We start from the raw sequence: 27,664 nt of genomic DNA, 5'->3' as shown, positions 1-27,664 counted from the left end.
TCACTTAATTTGAGTTTCCCTGATTAATTATGTTAAGCACCTTTTCATATGTTTTCTGGCTATTAGAATACCTCATTTGTGAAGTGCCCATTCAGTTCTCCTGCCCATTTTTCTACTGGGCTGTCTATTTTATATTTATTTGTAGGAGTCCTTTATATTATTCTGGATACCACAACTTTCAAGGTTATTTATGTTGCAAATGTCTTCTGTTAGGTAAGTTGCCTTTTCATGTTCTTCATAGTATCCTTCATAAATAGAATGTTAATGTAGTATAACTTATTAATCCTTCCCTTTTTAAAAAAATTGTGATGAAAAACCACATAACATAAAATTTACCATCTTAACCATCTTCAAGTGTGCAGATAAGTAGCGTTAAGCATATTCACATTGTTATGAAACAGATCTCCCTAACTTTTTCATCATGTAAATCTGAAACTTTGTACTCATTAAATAAAAATTCTTCTTTTTCTCCTTTCCCTCAGCCCTTGGTAACCACCATTCTACTTTCTGTTTCTATAAATGTGACTACTATCAAAGCCTCATGTAAGTGGAATCACACTATATTAGGTTTATTTTTGTGACTGGCCTTATATAAAGGAAACTATATATCTATATCTATATATCTTTTTTTTTTCTTTGAGACAGAGTCTTGCTCTGTCGCCCAGGCTGGAGTGCTGTGGCAAGATCTTGGCTCACTGCAACCTCCACCTCCTGGGTTCAAGTGATTCTCCTGTCTCAGCCTCCGGAGCAGCTAGGATTACAGGCAGGTGCAACCACACCCGGGTAATTTTTTGTTTTTGTTTTTGTTTTTGTTTTTTGAGACGGAGTCTTGCTCTGTCACCCAGGCTGGAGTGCAGTGGTGCGATCTCGGCTCACTGCAAGCTCCGCCTCCCGGGTTCACACCATTCTCCTGCCTCAGCCTCCCAAGTAGCTGGGACTACAGGTGCCCGCCACCATGCCCGGCTAATTTTTTGTATTTTGTTTAGTACAGATGGGACTTCACCGTGTTAGCCAGGATGGTCTCGATCTCCTGACCTCGTGATCCGCCCGCCTCAGCCTCCCAAAGTGCTGGGATTACAGGCATGAGCCACCGCACCCGGCCATTTTTTATATTTTTTTAGTAGAGACACGGTTTCACCATGTTGGCAGGCTGCTCTAGAACTCCTGACCTCAAGTGATCCACTCACCTTGGCCTCCCAAAGTGCTGGGATTATAAGCATGAGCCACCACGCCTGGCCCAGCCTATATATTTTTAAAAGAAACAAAAAGGTATATTTTAAAAATCAGGTTAAGGAAGTTTCCTCATATTTCTAATTTCTAAGGGTTTTTATCTTGTTGACTTTGTCAGATGCTTTTCTAAAACTCCTTTTTTTCAAATATCAAACCAATGATGAATTCCTGGGATAAATCTAACTAGGTATAATGTATTATTCTTTTAATATATTAACTTTTAATATATACTTAATGTATTAAAGCTTAACCCAGCTTACCAACATTAACTTATTGCTGGATTCAGTTTGCCAACATTTTATATGGGACTTTTGCATCTATGTTCAGTGAGATTGGTCTGCAGTATTTCCTTTTTATTATGTCCTTGCCAGGTTTTGGTACCAAGGTTACACTGTATATATAAAATAAATTGGGAAGTGTTTCCTCTTTCTCTTTTGTCTGGAAGAGTTTGTATAAGATTGGAATTATCCTCTTTTTATTTATTTATTTATTTATTTATTTTTATTATTATACTTTAAGTTTTAGGGTACATGTGCACATTGTGCAGGTTAGTTACATATGTGTACATGTACCATGCTCCTCTTAAACATTTGATGGAATTCATTGGTGAATCCACCTGTGCCTAGAGTTTTGTGTGTGTGGAGAGATTCAGTTTTGTTAATGGTATATAAAATTTTTCTATTTCCTCTTGTGTCACTTTTGGTAAGTTGTATTTCTCTAGAAATTTTTCTATTTCATCAGAATTTTTAGTTTCCTGGACATAATTTTTTTTTTTTTTTTTTTTTTTTTTTGAGATGGAGTTTTGCTCTCGTTGCCCAGGCTGGAGTGCAATGGCACCATCTCAGGTCACCGCAGCCTCTGCCTCCCAGGTTCAGATTACAGGCATGTGACACCATGCCCTGCTAATTTTGTATTTTTAGTAGAGATAGGGTTTCACCATGTTGGCCAGGCTGATCTCAAACTCCTGACCTCAGGTGATCCACCCGCCCCAGCCTCCCAAAGTTCTGGGAGTACAGGCGCAAGCCACCATGCCCAGCCAGCTTCCTGGATATAAATTTTTATCATGAAGTCCTGCTATTGTCTTTTCTAATACCCGAAACATCTGTGATGATGCCTTTTTTATTCCTAATGTTCTTCATTTGCATCTTCTCTAAATTCTTCTTAATTAGTCTTGCTAGGAGTTTATCAACGTTACTAGTCTTTTCAAAGAATTAACTTTTGACTATGTCGATTTTCTCTATTGTGTGTTTGTTTTTTATTTATTTCTCCTCTTTTAAAAATCTCCTTCTTCTATTTCTTTGTTTTTAACTTAATTTTCTTTACCCAGCTTCTGGAAATCAATGTGATTTTTTCAGCCTTTCTTCTTTTCTCACATAGATATTTAAAGGTATAACTTCCCCCGAGCTCAGCTTTTGCTGTTTCCCACACGTTTTGATATGTCATATTTCCATTATCATTCAGTTAGAATGTTTTCTGATTTCCACTGTAATTTCTCCCTTGACCCATGAGTTATTTAGACATGTTTTGTTTAATTTCTATACATAGGGGAATTTTTAAGTAATTTTTTGTCTAAGTTAATCTCACTATGACCAGAAAATGTATGTATGATTCAATCCTTTAAAGTTTGTTGATACTTCTTTTATGGTCAATTTTGTAAAAATTATTCTATGTGCACTTGAAAAGAACATTTATTCTATAGTTGTTGGATGTCATCTACGTATTTCAAAGAAGTCATATTTATTAAATGTTGTTCAAATCTATATTCTTACCTTTTTTCTATTTGTTATAATTATTAATGATAGAGATGTTTAAAATATCTCACTATGATCATGGATTTATCAGTGTCTTCTTTTAGTTCATGTCTGTTAGATTCCTATATTTTGAGGCTATATTATTAAGTATATACAATTTTATAATTTGATATCTTCCAGGTGAATTGAAACATTTATCTTTATGAAAGAGCCTTCTTTATCTCTACTAAGTATTTTTTGCCTTAAAGTCTTTTTTGCTGGTTAGCCTCTTGGTGACTTTTTAAAATTCTTTTACTTTCAACTCATCTGTGTACTTATATTTAAAGTGTGTCTCTTATAAATACCAGGTACATGGGTTCTGTTTCTTTATACAAGCTGACACCTTTTGTCTTTTAATAGTAGCATTAATCCATTTTACATTTAACCATCGGTAGATTTGGTTTTAAAATTACTGTCGTTTTTGTTTTCTGTCTTTCCTATTTGTCCTTTGTTCCTTTTTCTCTGCTTTCCTGCCTTCTTTTGAAGCAATTAAGCATTTTTTACTTATTATATTTACCCCTTCTGTTACCTTCTAATAGTCTTTTACTCTCCTTTTAGTGATTACTCTAGAAATTATAACAGGCACCCTTGACATATAGAAGTTTAATATTAATTAATAGTTACACCATTTCCTGGCTAATTTAAAGCCATCAAACACTTTGACTCCATTTACCTCCTCCCAGCTTCTATGCTATTGTCAAATGTTCTGAATGAATATTATGTGTGTGTGTATATGTTGTTGTTTTATGCAGTCAACATTCACTTGGCTCTGCCTCCATATTTACTATTTCATTCTTCTTTCCTTCCTGCATCTCTGAGCTTCCATCTATGACATTTTCATAGAGTAAGAAATTCCATATTGGCAGTTCTTTTCTTCTAACATTTTGAATATTTTATCACATTGTCTTCCGGCTTTTATTGTTTCTTTTGAAAAGTCACCTCTCAATCTTATTGTTGCTTTATCAAACATTATGTATTTGCTTTCACAGGTTGCTTTTACGTTCTTCTGTCTTTGGTTTTTAGCAGTTTTAATTTGGTATGGCTGTAGGCAATTTATGTGAATTTATTCTGCTTGAGGTTTGTAGTGATTCTTGAATAAGTCTCTTCTGTCTTTTTTTTCTGTTTTATAAAATTCTCAGTCTGCTCTGTTCTTTGAAGTTTCTAACTGATTTTTTAGTTCTGTCATGATGCTACATTGGTCCTGAATTTGATGCCTGAAGTTCATAACCACCCTTTTCATAACATTCTGTTATTTTACACATTACCTTTGAGCTTTGTTTTATTGCACTCACTTTCTTATGAAGTTTTGTGTTGTGAAAAAGTCCTTTAATCCAGAAGAGGGAATGGTGGCCGTAAGGGGACAAGTCAGCTGAAGTAGTATGTTGCCCAGGCTGGAGTGCAGTGGCACGTCATGGCCCACTGCAGCCTCAATCTCCTGGGCTCAAGTGATCCTCCTGCCTCGGCCTGCCGAGTAGCTAGGACTACAGGTGTGTGCCACCACACCCAATTTTTTTTTTTTTTTAAGAGATGGAGTCTCACTTTGTTGCTGAGGCTGGTCTCACTCCTGGCCTCAAATGATCCCCCTGCCTCAGATATTTTATTCGTTTGTTTATTTGTTTGTTTTTAATATATCTGGGCGTGACTGGGCATGGTGACTCATGCCTATAATCTCAGCACTGTGGGAGACTGAGGTGGGAGGATTGCTTGAGACCAGAAGTTCAAGACAAGCCTGGGCAACATAGTGAGACGCTGTCTCTACAAAACATAAAACAATTTTTTAAAATCTGGGTTCTGCTTTTTCCTCAGAAATGTTTTAAATGTTCTATATCAAAGTTTCCTTCCCTTGCACAATGTGAAGTCTTGCCATTTCGGATTCTGTCAGGAAGAAGCAGCCCTCCTGGTTACTGGTCTGGTTCTCTCCATCCACTTTGCTTCTCTCTAGGATTTGCTGACTCCCAGGACCATTTCTGAAGAGTAAGGGTGGGTTAGGAGCTAAGCCAGGTCACACTTGTCCAATCTTCTTTAGAACCCTCTGTTTCTCCTCTTGGTAACTAGTTTATGAAATTCATTGCAATATATTATTCCCTTTTCGTGAGGTTGCTATTGGTAAAATGTTTTTGCTGATGTTTAGTATAGTTTCCTCATTTTTAGAAATTCACATTCAGTAAGCCTAGTTTTATGTTTGTGTTTGTGTGCGTGTGTGTATGTGTGTGTTTGGTGGTGTTTCCCCATTTTGGTAGGTATGGGGGAGGGAAAAATATATGATACAGTTTCAACTGGAAAACTTAGATATTTTCAAGTGTAGCCTGTAATGCACCCTGCTCATAAGGCAATTTTGGCCTGTATCCCCAGTACATATTCAAGTGGTCTGGAACATAAGTGATGAGGTAGAAGAAGGAGGAAGAAGAGCAGAGGGACGGGCAGCCAGAAGCAAGAACAAAAAGGCAGGGAGCACTGGGGCAGATGGAAGTGAAATATGGGGTGTGGGTGTAAGAGACAGGGAAGAAGCCGGAGCAGAGGTTACAGCGACACTTGTCAGGGCCACAGATACTCTGAGGTGCTGGAAGATTTTGAGTATGCCTACAGTCACACTTCTTTTTAGCTGTTGGTTATTTGGGTAGAATTCTGCTTTCCCATGGACAGTATCAGTCTTGGTATCTGCAGAGGTGACAAGATGGTGGTCCATGAGGACAGTGAGGAAGCACTTCGACTCACCACCCACCTTGACACCGACAGCCTGCCGGCTTTCCCATCACCTAGGACTGCCTTTGGCAAAGCTCTGTGCAAATGTTGGTCCCTTTCATCATTCTGACTGAGTTCAGCACAAACAGCTTGTTTATTCCCAACAGTCAGTGAGCTATAGTTGATGACCTGAAAGAAAATGAATGCACTCTCCGGATTCGTGCAAGCAAGAACGGGAAATGACAAAAATACCATGGAATAAAATAGAATCTGGGGTTTTTCACGGTTCGATGTCTTGAGGCTGCAATGAGGCAACAAAAAATATTCCCTAGTAAAATGACATGTGGAAAGAGGCCTTAAGGTATAGCTGGTGCATGAAGTGATGGCCTGTGCTTTCGAGTGGGTGGAAGCTTCTTGAGGAAAAATGATCTTGGAGAGTTACTGTTTCCTACCTTACCCCCTCATGAAAGGGGGCTGGGTTCTGGCTAAGAACAGGGATATTCATCCTCAACAGCAGAACCTCTAGGAGACAACTGGCAAAGGTGTATTGTTTCACAAAGATAATTTCTTCTGCAGTACCGCAGAATATGTTCTTTTCTTTAATTAAGAACAAATTGGTTGGGGCAGATTTGGGGCAAAAATGACTGGTAAGACATGTGGAATGCCAAGTTTCTTTGCATTAGGAGCAAGCTTTGATGGAGCGGGGTCACCATTCTGCTTGAAATCGACTAGCAGTGGGGAGGGAGTTCTACTAGGCTACCCTTTGAAATTGATAGGGATGTGGGCACCAAGGAGAGGCTGGGATGGGAAGAGATGCTCTCACCAGCCAGGCTGTGGCAGCGATTTGCTCACCAGTGTGTGAGGGTGTGTGTTGTGTGCACGTATGTGGTGCACACCTGTGTGTGTTTGTATTCAATTGGTCCTTCAACAATGGCATCTTTTCAGAGGGTCTTCGGGGTGTTATGAGAGACTATGGGTACAAGTAATTTATTCCGTGTAATTTAGAAGTGGGCCTATAGTCCTCTTGTGTTTTGGGAGACTGTGCTCCTGGAAACTGATCCCAGTGCTGAACAGTTTTAAGGTAGGGATGAAGAGAAGCTTGGGATCTGAGCTGTTGCAGACTTTTCCTCATTTTCCTTCCAGAACCATTTATTCTTTCACTCACTCAAGAATACCTATAAGAATACCTATAGTAGATAAGCACTGTTCTACTTTAGGGACACAATGCCTTGGGGCCTGCCCCCCAAGCAGCTCATTGCTAGTGTGTTAGTTAGCTTGTTCTGCATAATAGACCATCCCCAAAAACTTAGTGGCATGAAACAACAATTTATTCTGCTCCAGTTCTTTGAGTCAGCAGTTTGGGCTGGGCTCACTCAGGTGAATGTGGTCAGCCACAGCTGGCTAATCTAGGGTGGCCTCAGTTGGGACGTTTACCTCTCCTTCATGGGGTCTTTTATCCTTCAGCATCCAGGTTTGTTCACATGGCAGCTGGCAGGGCTCCAAGGCAGAGAGCAAAGGCATGCAACACTTTCATTGAGTTCAGTAGGTCAAAACAAGGGACAAGGTCAGCCCAGATTCTAGAGATGAAAAAATGGGCCCCATCTTTTCATAGGAAGAGGTGCAAAGTCACATTGCAAAAGGACTTGATGCAGGGAAAAGTGAAGATTTGTGGCCATTATTGCAGTCTGTCTTCCACAGCCAGTAAGTACACACATGTGCACAAGCAATCTAACCACCTTATCCTGAGGTCAAAGATATAAGTCATGACTTTCTTAAATCTCAGTGTGACTTGTCTGTATGTTTTGGGTAAATTGTAGCAAAAAGTTCTGTCATAGTGGCATTCATTTCATTTTGTTGTTTTTTGAAGGAAGGACAGTACTTCAATGCAAAACCTAACGCCCATTCAGAATGTTGGGTGAAAATTTATGCACACAAAATCTTTGAAGTTCAACCCTATAGGATGCAAGACCATGAGATTCTGTCCCATATGCTCCAACGGGGGAGGGAGTATTTATCCTGTTCACCAGTGATCCCAAACTCTAGCCCATAGTCAGCACTCAGTGAGGTCTGTTGAATGAAGGAGTGGGTCAGTGCAGGATTTGAAATGAGGATATAACAGGGAATGTGAAGGGCCTGACTGAGCCCTGGGAGCCTGTATGTGAATTCTACAAGGCTCATAAGAATGGTCCAGCCATCTGATATGTTTTTTGTGTGAGGTTTTATGAACAGGACACAATGGGGTGTGATTGGGCTGTCCTTTTCTAAGCATAAAACACACATGCATTTGATATTTGTCAGTGATGTTTGCTCTTCATCCACTGTTTCCCTTTTCTGACTGAGGACACATGTAAAGTGAATGGGCTTACATGTCAGGAGCAGATCAGAAAAGATTGTTAACTTTTATTTATAACTCTGTCAGTCATTAAATAAGCAAGATACAGAGTCTTATTCTCTAACAGTCTTTAGAAATAAGCCAGATACCCACTAATCTAGTTTCAGAGCCCAGGAATGCACCACATGACACCTCAGCATTCCATCTAGACCTTGGCTCTGGAGCTCTGTGCATTTTGTTCTTCCGAAATTGAAAGTTAAGTGGGAGAAGCAGTCTGTTTTAATAATTTAAGTGTATCTTCCAGTAGGACTTGGCTTTCAAAGACCATTGAGAGAGGGGAAGGTCAAAGGGCTGCTGCTGTCTTCTGAGGACACCAGCTTCTTGAGCTTTCCTGACCAGTTGATTCCCCTCTCATCGGGCTGTCCTTACATTCTGGTCTCCTAGTTGTGGGGCTCTATTGCTTCTTATTCAGTTGAATTCAGAATACTTTACAGCATCATCTCATGACTTGGAAGTTTTACAAAGAGCAAATCAGTGTTTTAAAAAATGCATTTGGGGGCCGGGCGCGGTGACTCATGCCTGTAATCCCAGCACTTTGGAGGCCGAGATGGGCGGATCACAAGGTCAGGAATTTGACACCAGCCTGGCCAACATGGTGAAACCCTGTCTCTACTGAAAATACAAAAATTAGCTGGGTGTGGTGGTGTGCACCTGTAATCCCAGCTACTCAGGAGGCCGAGGCAGGAGAATCGCTTGAACCCGGGAGGCGGAGGTTGCAGTGAGCCTAGATTGCACCATTGCACTCCAGCCTAGGAGACAGAGCGAGACTCTCTCTCAAAAAAAAAAAAAAAAAAAAAAAGATGCATTTTTGAACTTAATTATAAAATACATACAAATCATAAGGCAACAAACCAATGAATTATCAAGAATAAACACTGATATTTAGGCCTTGACACAGGTGAAGAAATCGAATATTGCCAGCACCCTAAAAGTCCTGTTTGTACCATACCCAGTCATCACCCCTTCTCTCCTACCCAAGTGTAACCACCATCCTGAGTTCCGACATCCATAGATTAATTCTGCCTGTTTTTAAACTTTATATAAATAGAATCAACACAGAGTGTGCACTTTTGTGCCTGGCTCAACGTTATGGCCATGCAATTCATCTATTTTGTTGTGGGAAGCAGTGGTTGGTTCATGTTTATTGATGTACAGATTTGCATTGAGTATACCATAACTGATGTACCAGTTAATGGACATTTGAATTGCTTCCAGTTTTTTACTATTATGAACATTCTTAGGCATGTCTTTTGGTACCCATATGCACACATTACTGTTAAGTGTATATTTAGGAGTGGAATTGCTGTGTCATGGAGCATCCATATGTTCAGTTTTAGTAGAGATGCCCAGTTTTCCATCGTGGTTGTTCCAGTTCACACTCCCACTAACAGTGCTGTATATCCTAGTTAACATTTGATATTGTCGGTCTGTTTAATTTTAGCCATTCTGGTGCTATGCAATGGTATCTCATTATGACTATAATTAACATTTCTCTCTTACTAGTGAGGTTGAGCATCTTTCCACATGTTTAATGACTAATCTGATATCTTTCTGGTGATGTCCCAAGTCAAGTATCTTGCCAATTTTTCTATGGTTTGTCTGTCTACCTAGTATAGATTTGTGGGAGTCCTTTTTAAATTCTGGATACAAGCCCTTTGGAGGTTATATGTGTTGCAGATAGCTTCTCTAACTCTGCCTTGCATTTTAACTCTCTTTGTGGTAGCTTTTAATGAACAGAGGATCTTAATTTTAATGTAATCCAGTTATCTGTCCTTGTGCCAATACCACAGCCTTAAAAGGTAATGCAGTTTTATAGTAAATCTTGAAATGTTTTGCATATGTCTTCCGGCTTTTTCTTTTTCAATATCGCCTTGTCTATTCTTACATTGCATTTCCATAAACTTCCATCCATTGCATTTCCATAAACTTTAACATTCAGTTAATGTCTGAGATTTTTATTGGAATTGTATTAGATCTGTATAGATCGATTTGGACAGAATTGCCAACTTAATGATCTTGAGCCTTCTACTGCATGATCATGGTCTATTCCTCCATTCATTTAAGTCTTCTTTAATTTTGCTTAGCAATGTCTTATATCATTCCATGTAGAAGTCTTGAACATCTTTTGTTAGATTTATTCCTATGTGTTTGGTTTTTTTAATGTTATTGTAAATAGCATCCTTTTAAATTTTAATTTTCTGTTTATTGACAATATTTAGAAATACAATTGATGTTTATATTTACTGTAGACCTAGTATCCCTAATAAACTCACATGTTTTTTGTTGTTGTTGTTTTTGAGTTGTTGTTTTTGTTGTTGTTGTTTTTGAGTCTCACTCTGTCACCCAGGCTGGAGTGCAGTGGTACGATGTTGGCTCACTGCAACGTCCGCCTTCCGGGTTCAAGCGATTCTCATGTCTCATCCTCCTGAGTAGCTGGGATTACAGGCATATGCCACCATGCCTGGCTATTTTTTTGTATTTTATTAGAGATGGGCATTCGCCATGTTGGCCAGGCTGGTCTCAAACTCCTGGCTTCAAGTGATCCACCTGCCTGGGCCTCCCAAAGTGCTGGGATTACAAGTGTGAGCCACCATGCCCGGCCTAAGCTCAGATGTTAATTTTAGTTACTTGTAATATTCATATGTAGATTATTTGGGTTTATCTATGATACACAGTCATATCATCTGTGAATAATAACAGTATTATTTATTCTGTCCCAGCCTTTATGCTTTTAATTTCCTTTTCTTATGTTCTATACTGGCTCTGTGCCTTTGGAGCTAATAAGGTTTTTCCCTCTTTTCTTCCAGATGAGGCTGAGGCACACATTGACTATGAAGATAACTTCCCTGATGACAGATCTGTGTCATTCAGAGAGCTCATGGAGGATTCCCGGACAGAGGCAGATGAGGACAGGGGTCAGGGAGACTCCTCTGAGGAGGCTCCAAAACAGGACCGTCTGGTCTCCATTTCTGTGGGGAGAGAAAACATAGCCCGGGATAAAGCCTTTGTGCCAACCACAGGCTTGCCTGGTGCTGGGAGCAGTGTCCCCGCAGATTCACCAGGATCACGGCTGCTCCAGAAGCACTTGTTCTGGTTTCCTGCTGAGGCTTTCCACAAGCCTGGGTTGGAAAAGGAGGTGGATGATGACACCAAAAAGCAGTTTTCTGCTGGAGACAACCACAGTGGTGTAAAATTGGTCCCAGGTGAACCTGAAACCAAGGTGATCTACGGCAACACTGATGGTCCCTCGGGGCCATTTGTGGGCAAGAATGACAGCAAGGCAGGAGATCCAGTGGTGAGCAGCAGTGATGAGTCCTGGTTAGATGGCTACCCTGTGACAGATGGGGCTTGGAGGAAGACAGAGGCAGAAGAGGAAGAAGATGGGGACAGAGGGGATGGGTCAGTAGGGCTGGATGAAAACGTCCTAGTTACTCCTGATCAGCCCATTCTTGTGGAAGTTAAGAAGCCCAAGAGTAGCACCCTCACACCAAGCGAGGGCATGACCCATAGTTCAGTTCTTCCATCTCAAATGCTAGATGTGGAAGCTTTGGTGCTCAGACCCGTGAATGCTTCCGAGACTGAGGGCATTGGGGATGGTGACTTGACGAAGTACCAGTCAACTCTACCCTGGAGATTCATCACAGAGGAATCTCCCATGGCCACCCTGCCCTATGAGCTCACCAGCTCCACCCTGGAGATATTAACAGTGAACACTGTCAAGCAGACACCTAACCACATCCCCTCAACAATCATGGCAACCACCCAGCCTCCAGTAGAAACCACTGTTCCTGAGATCCAGGATAGCTTCCCATACCTGCTGTCTGAAGACTTCTTTGGACAGGAAGGCCCCGGGCCAGGTGCAAGTGAGGAGCTTCATCCCACCTTGGAGTCGTGTGTGGGGGACGGATGTCCTGGCCTCAGCAGAGGCCCTGTGATCGCCACCATTGTCACCGTCCTGTGCCTACTGCTGCTCCTGGCAGGTGTGGGGATGGTGTGGGGCTACCGCAAGTGCCAGCACAAGAGCTCCGTGTACAAGCTGAATGTTGGCCAGCGGCAGGCTCGGCACTACCACCAGCAGATCGAGATGGAGAAGGTCTAGGCACCTTTGGAGTGGGTTCTCCCAAAGCCACTTGGGAGGAAAATAACTGTGACACATCACACGATAATTCACTAGAGCATGACGCAGGTGGACTGGGGCTCATCATTTTTTCCTCAGCCCTTTGTTTTATAGGCTGAGAAGTGTCTCTGGAGCACCTGGGAGGGCAGGGAGGCTTTGGTGGCATCATCACTCATGTCAATGTCTCCTCCACCGTCTGCCCTGGAATTGACTACACTAATCCCAGACCTGTGCTTGGGCCCTGTTTCCAGTGTGAGGTCAAAAATCGCCTCTTCCTTCATCACGGTATTATCTTTTTTTTTTTGAGACAGAGTCTCATGCTGTTGCCCAGGCTGGAGTGCAGTGTCCCGATCTGAGCTCACTGCAACCTCCGCCTCCCAAGTTCAAGCAATTCTCCTGCCTCAGCCTCCCAAGTAGGTGGGATTACAGGCATGCACCACCATGCCCAGCTAATTTTTTTATATTTTTAGTAGAGATGGAGTTTCACCATGTTGGCCAGGCTGGTCAAGAACTCCTGACCTCAAGTGATCTGCCCTCCTTAGCCTCCCAAAGTGCTAGGATTCCAGGTGTGAGCCACATCACAGTATTACCTTTTTGAAGAGAGCAAATCACCAGCTTCATGCCCTGAAATTTTATAAATAGTCATGATAAACCAAGTGTATGAGAGCAGTATTATCTAGGACATGGATATTGAATTATTGGGAGAGGAATATGGAAGAATAATGGGTTGTTTCCTTTTAATGTTGTGATGTTGCTGAGGGCAGATGAACCAAGAGCCAGGACACAGTCTAGAAACTTTGAGGTTTCTTTTTTCATTGTTTCTTGAAATCAGAATTTAAGACTGACATTTTGTTGGGGGAGGTGAGGAGTGAAGAAACACACATCCCCCTCTGTTCCCTCCATTCTGTGGGACAGCCTGTCATTTATTTTATTTTATTTTCAATCTTTCATGGTTAAGGATTTACCATTATTTTTTAAAAACAAAGTTAGGTTTGTACCAGTAAGTACCATTTCCTCTCAGAAGCAGTGGCCTAGTTGTCCTTGACCAGTCTGTGCCTAGGAATGTCTTGGAATTTTTGCCAGGACTAACAAAACTCAGTCCTTGGTTTCCTCTCTCAGGATTAACCATTTCTCTGAACTCCAGTAAGAGAGAATGAAACGGGAGAAAAAAAAAAAGAAATGTTTTCAGAGGGCTGAACACCAGGATATCAAGTATGGGCACATACTTGATGGAGAAGCAGAAGAATCTGTGAAAGAATATAAAATGATCTGTGCTGATCTGTTCTCTAGTGTGGAAACTGGGAGCTCTGTGGAAACGGAATCCATCCTGTGTGTTGGGTAATCCATTTCATAGCATCTAAATCATCTTAGGGTGGCTCAGCGAGGATGGTTTATGGCAGTGGTTCTCAAAGTGTGGTCCTCAGACCAGTAGCATCAGCGTCACCTGGGAATTTGTTGGAGATGCAAATTCTCTAGTACCACCCTGGACTCAGGAAACAGGAACCCTGGGAGTAGGGCCCAGTTCTCTGTTTTTAACAAGCCCTCCAGGTGATTTTGATATGCACTCAAGTTTGAGAGCCTGTTGGTTTAATAATAATCTCAAATGTGAACTTCGAGGCCAGCTGAAGCCCTAAAGGCACAGATGAGTATGCGGTGTGTGTTGTGTGGAAGTCAGGCATGGCTGTGTGCAGCTGAGGTGGCATTTGAAGCTGCCTAAATGCCACCTGCAATAGTCTCATGTATGTTGGCACAGAAATGAAACATGTTATATTTTTCTAATATGAATCACCTTCTTAGAAATAGTTATCAGTGGTAAAAGGTGATGAATGTGACACATTTATTTTGAGACGCCATAGCAGTCTAAGTGTTTTTGTGTGGTAGAGGGAAATCCTGATCTTTTTTATGATTGAAAAATTGTTGGTGGTGTTTTACCTAAGGAAAAAAAACATTCACAACATGTTTTCTACCCTGCCACCTCTTTTCAGCAAGCTTTGGAAAAGTAATAGGCGAAGTAGCTGTAAAGAGAGGCAGCATAATCCAAGATCTTATTCCCCATAGTTGGGTAAAATAAAGCCTGAAGGTACCAACTAGAATACCTGTGCATCAGACGAAGTCAAGAACAATAGGAATAAAATGCTTTCTGCATGTAGCCAAAGCAAAACATAATAGAATAAAAGCCAGAGACTGTATATATTTATAAATTAGATCCTAATCTACTGCAAGATAACTTTTCTATTTTTAACTATATAAAATAGCCTCTGTCTCAGCATTGGGACCGTGTTAGCAACTACTATTGTGGAATAACCCAGAACATTGGATTTATACCAACAAATAAATAGGCAATATTAATACAGTGTATTGATAAATTTATTACAAATTATTAATACAGGTAAATGTTTTATTTGTAGACATGGACTGTGAAATAAACCCAACACATCAGTTTTTAAGTTCTTATTGGTGTGGTATCCTCTAAATTAATGTTATAGAATCTAAAAATGCATGTTGAAAGGGAATGATTAAAACAATGTAAATCTAAATTGTATGTCATGCATGTTTTGAGAATGGTGAATGTTTAATGCTCATGAAAATTGGGGGGGGGGTTCTATTAACACAAAGCTTCTGAGATATTTAAAATAAATAATTATTGCCCCAACAGTTGCTGAATGTATTTTATTTCTAGGCTACTGCACCATGGTTTAAAAAAAAAAAATTCTTGCTGGGCACAGTGGCTCACACTGGTAATCCCAGCACTTTGGGAGGCTGAGGTAGGCAGATCACTTGAGGTCATGAGTTCGAGACCAGCCTGGCCAACATGGTGAAACCTTTTCTGTACTAAAAATACAAAAATTAGCCGGGCGTGATAGCATGCTTGTGGTACCAGCTACCCAGGAGGATCAGGCAGGAGAATTGCTTGAACCCGGGAGGCAGAGGTTGCAGTGAGCTGAGATCATGCCACTGCACTCCAGCGTGGGGGACAGAGCAAGGCTCCATTCAAAAAAAAAATCTCTAGTAATCTTGAAAATAATGTCTTAATACTTGCTATATCTAAGATCTAAGACTGCCCTTTCTAAACCTAACTCTCAGTTATGTTACCTCCTGCAGCAGGATTTTAGGGAAGTTGGTGGCACTCTTGCCCCCCCTCCCTCCCTACTTCCCTCTTCCTTGCCCCCCCTCCCTCCCTACTTCCCTCTTCCTTGCCCCAACCAGAGACCACTTACCTCACTGCAACGAAACACCCAGGACCTCGCTATTCAAAGTGTGGCTCCTGCCCCAGCAGCACAGGCACTGCGAGCTTGTTAGAAGTACAGAATCTCAGGCCCTGCCCCAGGACTGCTGAATCAGGATCTGCATCTAACAGGATGCCCAGGTGGTGGGCATGAATGGTAAAGCTTGAGAAGCACTGGCCTAAGAGAGAACTGATTATCCCCTTTCTCCTAACTCACAGGACACTCAAAGGAGTAATTAGAGGGTTAGCTGAAGGGACTGTTCACAAAGGTGTGGGGAGAGTTAGGGGAACCATCAAGGGATGGTGGGGACCTGTTATGGAACCCAACAAGAGCTCGGTAATAGGAAAGGCTCTGCAGGACAAGGACTCTGGCCTCAAAGAGAATGCAGCCAGTGTCCAACTGTGGCCTGGAGGAAGCAAAGATTTTAAGGAACCAGACCTTGTCTCACCCTGCCATCTCTTGTTGGCATGTCCCAGTGGCAACTGGAAATCAGAGGGTGAAGAAGCCCAGGCAATGGAACCATAGAGGTCAGGCTTCTGGGACACCGGGCATGTTGGAGGGGCATGTTGGAAGAGATACGGAAGGGCAGCTAGCAAATCCAGCTCAGACACCATCAGCACCAATCCCATCTGCCTTACTTCCATTTTTACATCCATGACCACCACAGATCCATGCCTCCCAAGCCTTCCAATGTTGTGGACATTGTTGATGCCCCTCCCAGGTCCCCTTTGCTAGGTAGGTGAACCTGTCTTCCAGCTGCCCTGAGTGTTGGCTGTTAAAATGCTCATAAGCACGTAAGTGTACGCTTCCAACGCAGAGAATTGCCCTTGGCCTATTGAGAGTTCCCTCACCCAGGAAGTTAGACCACTGTATACTCTGCTAGGGCAGCCTATAACAAATGACCAGCTGTCATGAGAATGCTAAAGGCTGGCCTCCTTTCCTCAAGGTGGGACCAACTCCGATATGATTCATGCTCCAGAGCTCCCATGAGATCAAGCTGAAGTCAGTCTCCAACTGAAGACACATCCTTACTGGCTCCTTCCTGCTTCTCTCACACCCCTTCTCTTGAGAGCACCGCATCACTTCCCTTGCTTCAAAGGATCCTGACCTAAGACATCCATCAACACTCAACTCTTATTCCCTACACCTCCTCTCCTCCTCAGTCCAGATTTTTTCACCATAACCTCTGGAATTCTTGGGCTGACCTCCATGTCCTCCACCTCTTCTTCAGACAGCTGTTTCAACTCTCCATAACGTGGACTTCTTTTTGTGCTGGCTGGTTCCTCACTCTTTCCACCTGCTTCCTTCTACTCTTCTTTCTCCTGCCTGCCCTTTAGTGGCATGCATGGGGCATAGTTGCTGTTGACAGTCATGCCTGAAGATGCTTTGTGTCCCTGTTTGAAACAGATTCCAAATGTTTTTCCTAGTGGGATTCCAGATCTCCTCTGAAAGACAATCTTCCGGGGGAGAGGCATGAGCCTCTACTGCCTGACAGGACCTCAGCCAGCTCTTGGCTCATGGAGAGCAAGGACCACTCCTCTTGCATGAGATCCAGGAGTCCCTGGCTTGAAGTTTCTACTTTGTTAGATGAATGTCAGAAATTTCACAGACCTGAGAAAACAGAGCTCATTACAACATAGCTTCTAGAATGTGGTGAAGACATCCCTGTCCAGTGGATAGAATAGAAAATAGAGAATAAGCAATGTAAAACATTTAATGTGATTTAAAAAGAAAAACAAAAACCTTTTGTTTTCAACTATTTTCTAACTTTCAACAAGAGTGAGCTTGTACATACCACACTAACCCAAAGAGGGGAGGCAGAAAAAGACATCAGCAATGGTCTTTGGAGTTTGGCCTACTGGCTGCCACCCTAAAGTGGGAGATAAAACTCTGGAATCTATCTTGTATCTGTTGGCCAAATTGCTTAATTCCTTCCTATTCTCTTCTTGTAAAATGAGGCACTAATATCTTACCTGCCAGCTCCAAGGGGATATAGAGCCAACTCACTCATTCATTCAACAAGCAACGAAAGCCATCTATTTGTGTGGGGACGGTGTCAGGTGCAAGGATATGTGGCTGTTCACGAGCCGGCCCTAGACGGAAAACACTCTAAGGATAACAATAGCTGCTCTTGATTCTTATTTCTGGGGTAGCAGTGGGTCAGTCAAGGCAAAGCCGGGCTGTCATGGTGTCTTCTCTTTCAGGGAGATGTCATGGGCACAGGCATGGGGATCAGTCTTGCCCCTGGGGGCAGGCACAGGAAGTCCAATGCATAAAACCTTTGGCTGAGGCTTACTTAAGGTTCCTTTCCTTTTTTTCTTTCCTCCCTTGTACATAGTTTAAACTCTCCACACTAGGTCATTCAGGCCTGGAGTCACCAGAAAAAAAGAAGTCACTGTTTGGGGGATGGCAGATGATCAAGAGTTCAGACAGCTGCGATGAAGGATTAGTTGTGGGTTTTTCTCAGTGCCTTGCTACAAACTGTGTCGCAGTTCCATGTTCTGACACTATTAAATAATGTTTTCTCTGGCACCAATCCACCTTTTCCCTACAGTTTAAGTATTGATTTTTTTTTTAACTGAAGTAGCTTCAGTTTACAGCTCACATTTAAAACCTAGAAACGTTATTTCCATAAATGTTGGCAGAAACTGGTCACTGTTTATTTCACCAGCAGTCATAATAAACCCCTTCCAACTGACAATCTAACAAATCATTTTCTGTTTGCCACTAAGGTGGGTTCAATAAAATTTTTGTGCTCTTAAAATTCCCCTAATAAGAACTCCTGAAAGCACACATTTCCTTCCTAAGGCAGCCCTTGTGGTCAGTGCTCGCAGTGGCTCTCTTTCTGAATTCCAGAGGTGAGCACAACAGGTTAGTTGTAGTAATTAGAAAGTCTCGAAAATCAGGAAGGTATTAGTATGTTGCGTATGTCGGTATGTGCTCCAGTCAGTCAGTCACTTTTAAATACGTGGGTGTACACAAACCTCCCCTCAGCCCTTCGCTTCTCCACAAGTCAAGTGTGAAGAGTAGCAGTGGCCACAAGGAGTATCTTCAGACCCTTCCCAGCGGGTACCTCCTGTTTGGATGCCCTGAGTGGCAGTGGGGCTGGACAGATGCCCCACCACGATGGGCGGCCTCCCCACCAGCCTGCAGAACTAAACAGCAACCACTGAGCTCCATGCTGATGGGTCAAAGGACAAGCGAGGCATCTTAGGACAGGCCTGGAAGCTCCCACAAAGCTGACAAATGTGTTTGTTTTTTCCAAGACGGGCCAGACTGAGGCTGAACTAATGGGGTCTCCATCCAGGAATCGTCTAGGCTCTTCCAAGAAACACACTCAGGGAGGTGTTGGGTTGAGGTCATTGAGTGCAGCCTGCACACCAGGGTTTCATGGTAGGTTTGGAAGACCCAGCCCACTTTTTTTTTTTTTTTTAAGGTTTGGTTTCCTTTGAAATAGAAATTTTGGTAACTCAGCTCTACAGCCTTCAATCAAAGCAAAGTACTGACAATATTGACTGTACTATCACCCGGGTCCTCAGGGGACATCACTAGGGTAGGGGTGGAGGTGCTTTTCAATCCCCAGTGAAAGGAGGCCAACTTCAGAGAGTGAACGAGGACCTCCCAGCATGCCAACTCAACCCATACGTGGAACAACAACATGTACAGAGAGCTCACCCCAGGCTCACAAGACAAGGACCCAACAGTACCTCTGCAGGGCACAGAGGTGGAGTGAGTCACAACACCCAACCCTGCCTGGGTCCCTGTGGACGTCGGCTTTCATTTTCTCACACAGCTGGGAAGGACACTGCAGCCCGGGGCTATAAGGGGAGTTCACAGCTGCTGGGCACACTATTTACAGACTCAGGAATCCCGGAGCAGGGCGTCCACTCGCTGGGTCCCCCACTACTTTCTAGTCCTGTCTCATCACCCTCTTCCCCACTGAGTTCAAAAGGAAGTTTCCCTGGTGGAGTAAAGGGTGGGGTGAGGAAAGAAAGGAGAACCTGGCATCCCGTGGGTGAAGGCCATCTCCCCCAGCAGGAAGCCACGTAAGATCTGACGCATCGCTGGGATTGGGGGCTGCTGTGGACACGGTGCATCCACCAGTAATAACACTGACTCCTCGGGCCAAACACCCCCGCTGGGAGTACAGATTTTGTGGACGTGGGCAACTTCAGCCCAAGACAGAAGTGGTAGGGGACTGTCCTGGGTGGGTACCCTCAAAGGAGAACCTGATGCAGGGATTCTTGTGCAGGTGAGTGAGGACGTGGTGTCAGAAGGGATGAGGGAAGCAGGATAGAGCTGAAGGAGAAACAGAAGGATGTGCCTGAGTTCCCCGAGGTTGGTAGAGTGCTCTGGGGGATAAGGGAAACCCAGAAAAAGCACAATGTGTGAGTGTTCCACCCCAATTAACCACCATTACACAAAAACCCAAACACTCTATCCTTTTATTCCTTCCCAGGCTATTGCAGGAAAAGTCTTGTATCCCAAACGCTGTGCCTTTCTCCTCTTACCTTCAACCCTGGAGGGGCCCAACTACACAAGTGGCTTATTTGGAGAAGGGAATGAGGTTGAATAAAGAAAGCTCAGCTTCCAGAACACCACATTCTCTTGGTTTTCTCTGACCTTAAGGTAACTCCTTCTCAGTCCTTTGGCTGATTTCCCATTTCCCAGAGAGCCCAAGGGCTCCATCCATGGCTCTTTTCTGTTGCTTCTCAGTAATACTCAGAGACAATCTCAGTGGCCCCTCCAGCTGCGTGGCTTTAAATGCCACTAACATGCTGATGGTTCAGTAGGGGGCGCTGTGGTGCCCTGCCAGATCCCTTCATACAGCCAGTGCCCAGGACCCCCACCCCCAACACACTACCATGCATGGTAGCTGCCAGATGCCTACAGCCTCTTTTCCAGAGACTTGCCCTCAACTGAAGTCACTTGCCTTCAAATGTACCCACACTCCCAGAGAACTTCTCACAGCCAATAAATGACTGATAAAGGCTTTCACAGGTTCCTTCTGAGAGCACCCCCACAATAAACCAAGTGCATTCAGATCCCTGTCTCGAGCTCTGCTGCAGACCTGACCTGAGAAAACTCTCCACTTTGATTTGCAGCCAGAACCTCCCATTCCAACCACAGACAGCCTGCTTTGCACCAAATTCCTTACTTACCCAGCCCATCCTTCCCTATTTCAGTAACTGGTAACTCCATCTTTCCTGCTATTCAGGCCAAAAACATTAATGTCATCATTAACTCTTCCTTCTCTTACACTCCACATTCAAACTCTCAGCAAATCCTATTGGCTCTTTTCAAAATAAATCTAGGTATTTGACCACTGCTGTTGCTGTGGCCCAGGCCCAAGCCTGGAACCTTGCAGTAGCTTCCTAACAGGTCTTCCCTCTTCCTTCTGCCCTTGTCCACTAAAGTTTTTCACAATATGGCAGCTAGAATGACCCTTGCAAAATATAAATCAATCAAGGCACTCCTCTGTGCAAACCCTCCAGTGTTCCCATCTCACTTAGCAGAAGCCAAGGCCCTCCACCACCTGTCCTCCCCAGCCGCCTCTCCTTCCATTCTCCCCCTGCCCACGACTCTGCTTGGTCTCCCTGCTCTTTCCTGACCACGTAGAGCAAGCTCTCACTTTGGGGCAGTGCACATCCTGTTCCTCTGCCTGGAATGCCTTGTCCAGGATCCACTTCCCTAACGTCTCTGCTCAACGTCACATTCCCAGTGAGGCCCCATTTAAAACTGCAGCCTCATCTCCAGGATTTCTTACTCCCTCCCCTGCTTTATTTTTCTCCACAGCAATTATCACTATATGATACCTTGTATATATTTATTCCTATGTATTGGCTATCTCTTTCTCCCTGTAGAATGTAAGCTCCATGAGCACAGGGAACTTTCCCCTGTTATTCTGTGAAGTATCTCTAGTTCCCAGGTCAATGCCTAGCACACAGTAGGTACTCAATAAATATTTACTGAAAGAATGAATGAAACTAGACAGCTCTGGCTTTCTTCCTTTTCCAACTCGGAGACTTATAACTAAGCATTGTCCTCAAATGGGATCAGCCAACCGTTGTAATTTTGGAGATGCAAAGTGGGGCAAAAGCCACATTTCTGTACTCTACACTGTCTACTCAACTTGTTTTTCAGTGGGTGCTAGAATTGGTACAAGTCAGACCAAGTGAAGACCATTGTGAGGCTGGAGAAATTTAGCCTTTGTCTTCCACCATCTTTCCCAGATGGGGAGAAAGGAGAGTAAAATCTGGAAAAGCAAACAAGCCAAAGGAGGTTTTCACAATTATCATCTTCTAGGAATGTTTTTCTTATTTAAAAAATAATACTGATTTTCTGGGAAAAACAAAAAACAAAAAAACAAGCCAGAGAAGACTGCCCTTCAAACCAAAATGGTAAGAAAGGCAGCTATGAACATGGGGAAGACAAGTGTGAACATGAGGAAGACAGGGATGACGGTGTGAAAACAGATGTGAGGATAAGAAGACAGGTGTAAAGGTGAGAAAGAGGCCGGGCATGGTCGCTCACGCCTGTAATCCCAGCACTGTGGGAGGCCAAGGCAGATGGATCATTTGAAGTCAAGAGTTCGAGACCAGCCTGGCCAACATGGCAAAACCCCATCTCTACTAAAAATACAAAATTAGCTGGGCATGGTGGCACATGCCTGTAATCCCAGGTACTCGGGAGGCTGAGGCAGGAGAATTGCTTGAACCCAAGAGGCGGAGGTTGCAGTGAGCTGAGAACGTGCCATTGCACTCCAGCCTGGGCAAGAGAGCAAGACTCCATCTCAAAAAAAAGGTGAGAAAGATAGGTGTGAACATGAGGTGGCAGGTGTGAAGATGGGAAAGGCAGGCTCACTCCTGGTGACATGTAGTTAGAGAGATGGGGGCTTCCCTTTCACTTTGGAGAGTAAAGAGAAGGCTCTGAGGTATCAACAGCCTGGGCTGTTGGGAAAAGGACAAAGAATCTGTGTTTCCTGAATGCCAAGAGGAAGTCTCTTTGGTTGCTGTGGGCTAGCTGGTCTCCTCCAGTTCCAAGAGGTCATCCACGTATTCCACAACTTCTCCCTGTAACAGACAACAGGACAACTTTATTAAATGGGCTATTGGACTTTTAAAAGTACTGATGAGCAGAAACAGTATCCCAAGAGGCCATCACCACTGTCTGCTTTGGCTGAAACAGGTTTTTTCTGCTGGTCTGGGGCCCAGAGGATCTGATTTCTCCCTGTGGAGGGGACCTCGGCTTCCACTCCATTTGAACTTGGTATCAAGTGCTCTGCGAGATCCGCCAACATGCTGTGTGAGGCGGACAGCCCAGCCCGTGAACAGCTCTACTAAGTGCCCCTCCTGTGTGCATCTCTGCCTACTCCCCTTCCTCCCCTCTCATGTGTGCAGGTCTCCCACAGGAACATTTTCTATCTGTTCCCTTTCTGCCTTGACCACCAGAACACAAACTTCTCAAGGACCAGGGGCCTGGGTTGATTTTTCTTCCCCAGAGTCCAGCACACAGAAGGTGCTCAATACATGTGTTGAAGGATGAATGATTGAGTGCTTGCATACATACTGCTGGTGTGACTGAAGCAATCACTCCTCTTACAGGAGAAACACACAGGGATAGTGGGATCCACTTGCCCAGTGTCGGTACCAGGAGCTTACCTGCTCCCTCCTTCTGCAAACAGCCTTACACTTCAACTTGAAGCAGCCCAGCACCCTTCCCAATTTCTTTCTCCACATTGACTTCTCTTCTATAACCCTCCTGGACCACCAGCTGATGACACCCATTCTCTTTTCTGCAGAGAATGAGTGAATGACCAAGGCTGAGGCCCCTTGCATAAGAGTCAACACAGACTGGCCCCACCAACCCTGCTAAAACTCGACCTCCTTCACTGAGCTCACCATCCCAGGCCAAGAGCCTGTTGGCTCCTTTTGATGTTTTAACACAGAGAAATTTATAAAAATCTTGCAGCACTTGGGAATAACTGGAAAACCTATCAAGTACATGAGACACAAATGGGGGGTCTTAGTATTATCATCAAATACTTCTACTATGTCATGCCTGAGATTAGAAACTCAAGTTGTAGACACTACAGCTTGGAAAAATTGTTTTTCAGTTGCTTTCTAGACCCCAAAAGGAAAACACAGCATAGTAGAGGGATTATGTGTATAGCTATGACTTCTGCTTAGGGAGTTACTATATCCTGCTGTGTGTCTGTTTTGACTTGTGGGATGATGGTATTGTTTGCTTATAGCTCACTAGTAATAAGTGCCCGAGGCAGCACAGACAAAAGAAATGCATCCCCTGCATGGCTGTTGTAGTGAATACTGTTGGGGCCTCACTCAGATCTCCTTCCCAGTGCACTCATCCCCAACTCCTGTGAGGGCTGCTTGCTAATGGCTAGCAGCTGCCCCTTCTCTGGGCAATTGCCTTTGGCCAAAAACAAAAACAAAAACAAAAAAAACAGCAGTCTTGACAGGGAGGTTACACACCAGCCCTTCCTGGCAACGAAGAACGAATGACAGACTGATAAGGGGGACTACAAAAGGCAAGAACAACTCTGTGGTGCAATTCATGCTCCAGAGTCCCCCATGGGAGCAGGCGAAGCTTGACTCCAGCTGAGACCACGTATTTGTTGAGCTCCTTCCCCTGACCCTCATTCCGTTCCTACCTGAGAGCACTCCCTCAATACATCCTTCCAACAAATTATATTCTATTTCTTTTGGACTTTCCTGAAGCAAACAACCATCAGAACTTGAAACCTGAAGCATCTGTTTCAGCCTGTTTTAAAAAGTTTCTGAAACTGTAATAAACCTCTGCAAAATTTTGAACCAGTGCGTAAACTTTCAGGAGTGCTTATACACATTTCAACACCAGAAAGATAATAAGGAAGAATGCCACACATATCAGCAGCTAAAGTGTACTGATGCTTTGTTTCAAAGTAGTATTATGTCCTTTGGAAAATGGAAGGACTAACTAAGAATTTGATGATTTTGGTTATATTTTCATTTCAAAGTATTACTTGCCATAATTTGGTATATAGTAAGAAAATGGTTCATTCTTTAGAGATGGATTAGTGCTTCCACAATTCTAAAGCCTCAATTAATAAGCAAACTACTCCAGAACCTTCAACAAAGTCCTTTTATCTTGAAAGTGCCAAATACAAGAATCCTAGGAATTTTAAAGCCTGCAATAAGCTTGGCGTGTTCATTAGATGATCACTAACCCTCTGTGTGACTATGAGCAAGCCACTCTGTCTTTCTGAGTTTGTTTCCTTATCTGTGACATGAGAGAGCTTTACTGAATCATGTGAAAAATCTCTTCGTGTTCTAATATCTATGATTTGCTTTCTATATATGTTGTTCTTGTACATCAGAAGTCTTGAAAATGTTCACAGCCTTAGACCAGGAATTTCACCACTGGGAATTTTTTCTAAGGAAATGATTAGAGAAGAAGTGAACAATTTAGTCCCTGCTATGCTATTTGTAAAAGCAAAAAGTTGGAAGCAAACTAAATGCCTACAAAAAGGTTATATTTCTTAAAATTATCTATATCATGTAATATTAGTCACAAAAAAGTCATTTTTATAATGAATATTAACAAGGGAAACAAAAATCATGTGACCATCTCAATAGATGCAGAAAAAGCATTTGACAAAATTCAACACAAATTCATGATAAAAACATTCAGGCTGGGTGCGGTGGCTCACGCCTGTAATCCCAGCACTTTGGGAGGCCAAGGCAAGTTGATCACCTGAGGTCAGGAGTTCGAGACCAGACTGGCCAACATGGTGAAACCCCGTCTCTACTAAATACAGAAAAATTACCCGGGTGTGGTGGCACATGCCTGTAATTCCAGCTACTTGGGAGGGCGAGGCAGGAGAATCACTTGAACCTGGGAGGCGGAGGTTGCAGTGAGCAGAGATCACACCACTGCACTCCAGCCTAGGCAACAAGAGTGAAACTCCGTCTCAAAAAAAAAAAAAAAACATTCAACGAATTACAAATAGAACTTCCTCAACCTAATAAAAGGCACCTACAAAAAACCCCCAGCTAATAACGTACCTTCACATTTAATGCTGAAAGACTGTATGCTTTTTCCTTTTAAGATTGGGAACAAGACAAGGATGTTCACTCTCTCCACTTCTTTTTTTTTTTCCGGAGAGACAGGGTCTTGCTCTGTCACCCAGCCTAGTGTGCAGTGGCATGCTTATGGTTCACTGTACCCTCCCACTCCTGAGCTCCAGCAATCCTCCCACTTTAGCCTCCTGAGTAGCTAGGATTACAGATGTGCACCATCATACTTAGCTAATTTTTTTTTTTACGACAGTGTCTCACTGTGCCACCCAGGCTAGAGTACAGTGGTGTGATCTCGGCTCACTGCAACCTCCACCTCCTGGGTACAAGCGATTCTCGTGCCTCAGCCTCCTGAGTAGCTGGGATTACAGGCATGTGCCACCACACCCAGCTAATTTTTTTGTATTTTTAGTAAAGCAAGATTTCAACCGATTGGCCAGGCTGGTCTCAAACTCCCGACCTCAGGTGATCTGCCCACTTCAGCCTCCCAAAGTGCTGGGATTACAGGTGTGAGCCACCACACCCGGCCTAATTTTTTTATTTTTTGTAGAGATGGGGTCTTGCTATGTTGCCCAGGCTGGTCTCAAACTCCTGGGTTCAAGTGATCCTCCTGCCTCAGCCTCCCAAAGTGCTGGGATTAGAGGAATGAGCCCCTGTGCCAGGCCCACTCTCTCTGCTTCTATTCAACATAGTACTAGAAGTTTTAACTAGAACAATTACGCAAGAAAAATAATACACATACACATACAAACTAATAAATAAGTTCAGCAAGGTTGCAGAATCAATACGCAAAATCTATTGCATTTCTATTCTTTTAGAATATGCCCAAAAATGAAAATAAGAAAACAATTTCATTTATAATAGCATCAAAAAGAATAAAATGCTTGAATACTGGGGGTTGGAAAGAATTTACTTTAATTTTTTAAAAAAGAATAGAATGTTTAGGAATAATAAAATAAGAAAACACTGTGAAATAAATTTTTTAAAAATCCAAATAAGTGGAAAGACTTCTCATGTTCATGGATTAGAAGACAATATTAAGAAGCCAATACTCCCCAAAGAGATTTATGTGTTCAGTGGAATTCCTATAAAAAAATCCCAGCTGCCTTTTGCAAAAACTGAAAAGCTAAACCTATAATTCATATGGAAATGTACAGGACCCAAAATAGCCAAAATCATCTTGGAAAAGGAGAACAATGTTGGAGGACTCACAATTCAAATTTCAAAATATAGTATAAAGCTACAGTAATCTAATCTTGGTTGAAAGTCCACATAATTTAAAAAAAAAAAGCTATAGTAATGAAGACAGTGTAGTACTAACTTTAAGGATAGAAATCAAGATGAGTGGTATAGACTGAGAGTCTGGAAAATTAACTCTCACATTTACGGTCAACTGATTTCTTTCAAAGGGTACCAAGACAATTCAATGGTGAAAAAGTCTTTTCAACAAATAGTGCTGTAACAACTGGCTATTCACATGCAAGAGAATGAAACTAGACCTCTTCCTAATATCATACATAAAATTAACTCAAATGGGTTGTAAATTTAAATGCAGGAGTTAAAACTACAAAAATCATAGGAGTAAAAATCAGGAGTAAATCTTTGTGACCTTGGATTAGGCAATGGTTTCTTAGATATGACACACAACACAAAAGCAACAAAAGAAAGAACAGATAAATTGAATTTCATCAAATTTGAAAACTTGTGCTTCAAGACACCATTTAGAAACTGAAAAGACAACCCACAAATTGTGAGAAAATATCTACAATTCATATATCTGATAAGGAACTTATAACTAGAATATCTAAAGAACTTCTACAACACAATAATAAAAAGATAAGTAACAATTTTAAAGTGGACAAAAGATTTGAATAGACATTTCTTCAAAGATATACAAATGGCCAATCATGAAGGGATGCTCAACATAGTCACTAAGAAGGTGCAAGTCAAGCTGGGTGCAGTAGCTCATGCCTGTAATCCCAGCATTTTGGGAGGCTGAGGCGGGTGGATCGCCTGAGGTCAGGAGTTCGAGACCAGCCTGGCCAACATAGTGAAACCCCATCTCAACTAACAATACAAAAAATTAGCTAGGTGTGGTGGTGTGCACCTGTAATCCCAGCTACTAGGGTGGCTGAGGCAGGGAATCACTT

At 42.8% G+C, this 27,664-nt stretch overlaps 2 protein-coding genes across 2 annotated transcripts in view; one reads left to right on the top strand and one right to left on the bottom strand.

The window, feature by feature from the left end:
• The window catches only part of SUSD5 (sushi domain containing 5), a 67,857-nt gene extending 52,991 nt beyond the window's left edge, over nt 1-14,866 (top strand). Inside the window, exon 5 of the mRNA XM_019023127.4 lies at nt 10,902-14,866. Within this exon, the coding sequence (XP_018878672.4) occupies nt 10,902-12,193 (1,292 nt within the window). The 3' untranslated portion in view covers nt 12,194-14,866. The remainder of the gene's footprint in view (nt 1-10,901) is intronic.
• Nucleotides 14,867-21,730: 6,864 nt separating this feature from the next.
• CRTAP (cartilage associated protein) overlaps nt 21,731-27,664 on the bottom strand; it is a 29,312-nt gene continuing 23,378 nt past the window's right edge. The window contains exon 7 of the mRNA XM_004033814.5: nt 21,731-22,511. Coding sequence (XP_004033862.3) covers nt 22,458-22,511 — 54 coding nt within the window. The 3' untranslated portion in view covers nt 21,731-22,457. The remainder of the gene's footprint in view (nt 22,512-27,664) is intronic.

The sequence above is a fragment of the Gorilla gorilla genome, chromosome 2 (genome assembly GCF_029281585.2).
Source record: "Gorilla gorilla gorilla isolate KB3781 chromosome 2, NHGRI_mGorGor1-v2.1_pri, whole genome shotgun sequence".
In the NCBI taxonomy this organism is placed as follows: domain Eukaryota; kingdom Metazoa; phylum Chordata; class Mammalia; order Primates; family Hominidae; genus Gorilla; species Gorilla gorilla.
Note: the sequence above shows the minus strand (reverse complement) of the source record. Positions and strands in the feature narration are given on the sequence as shown.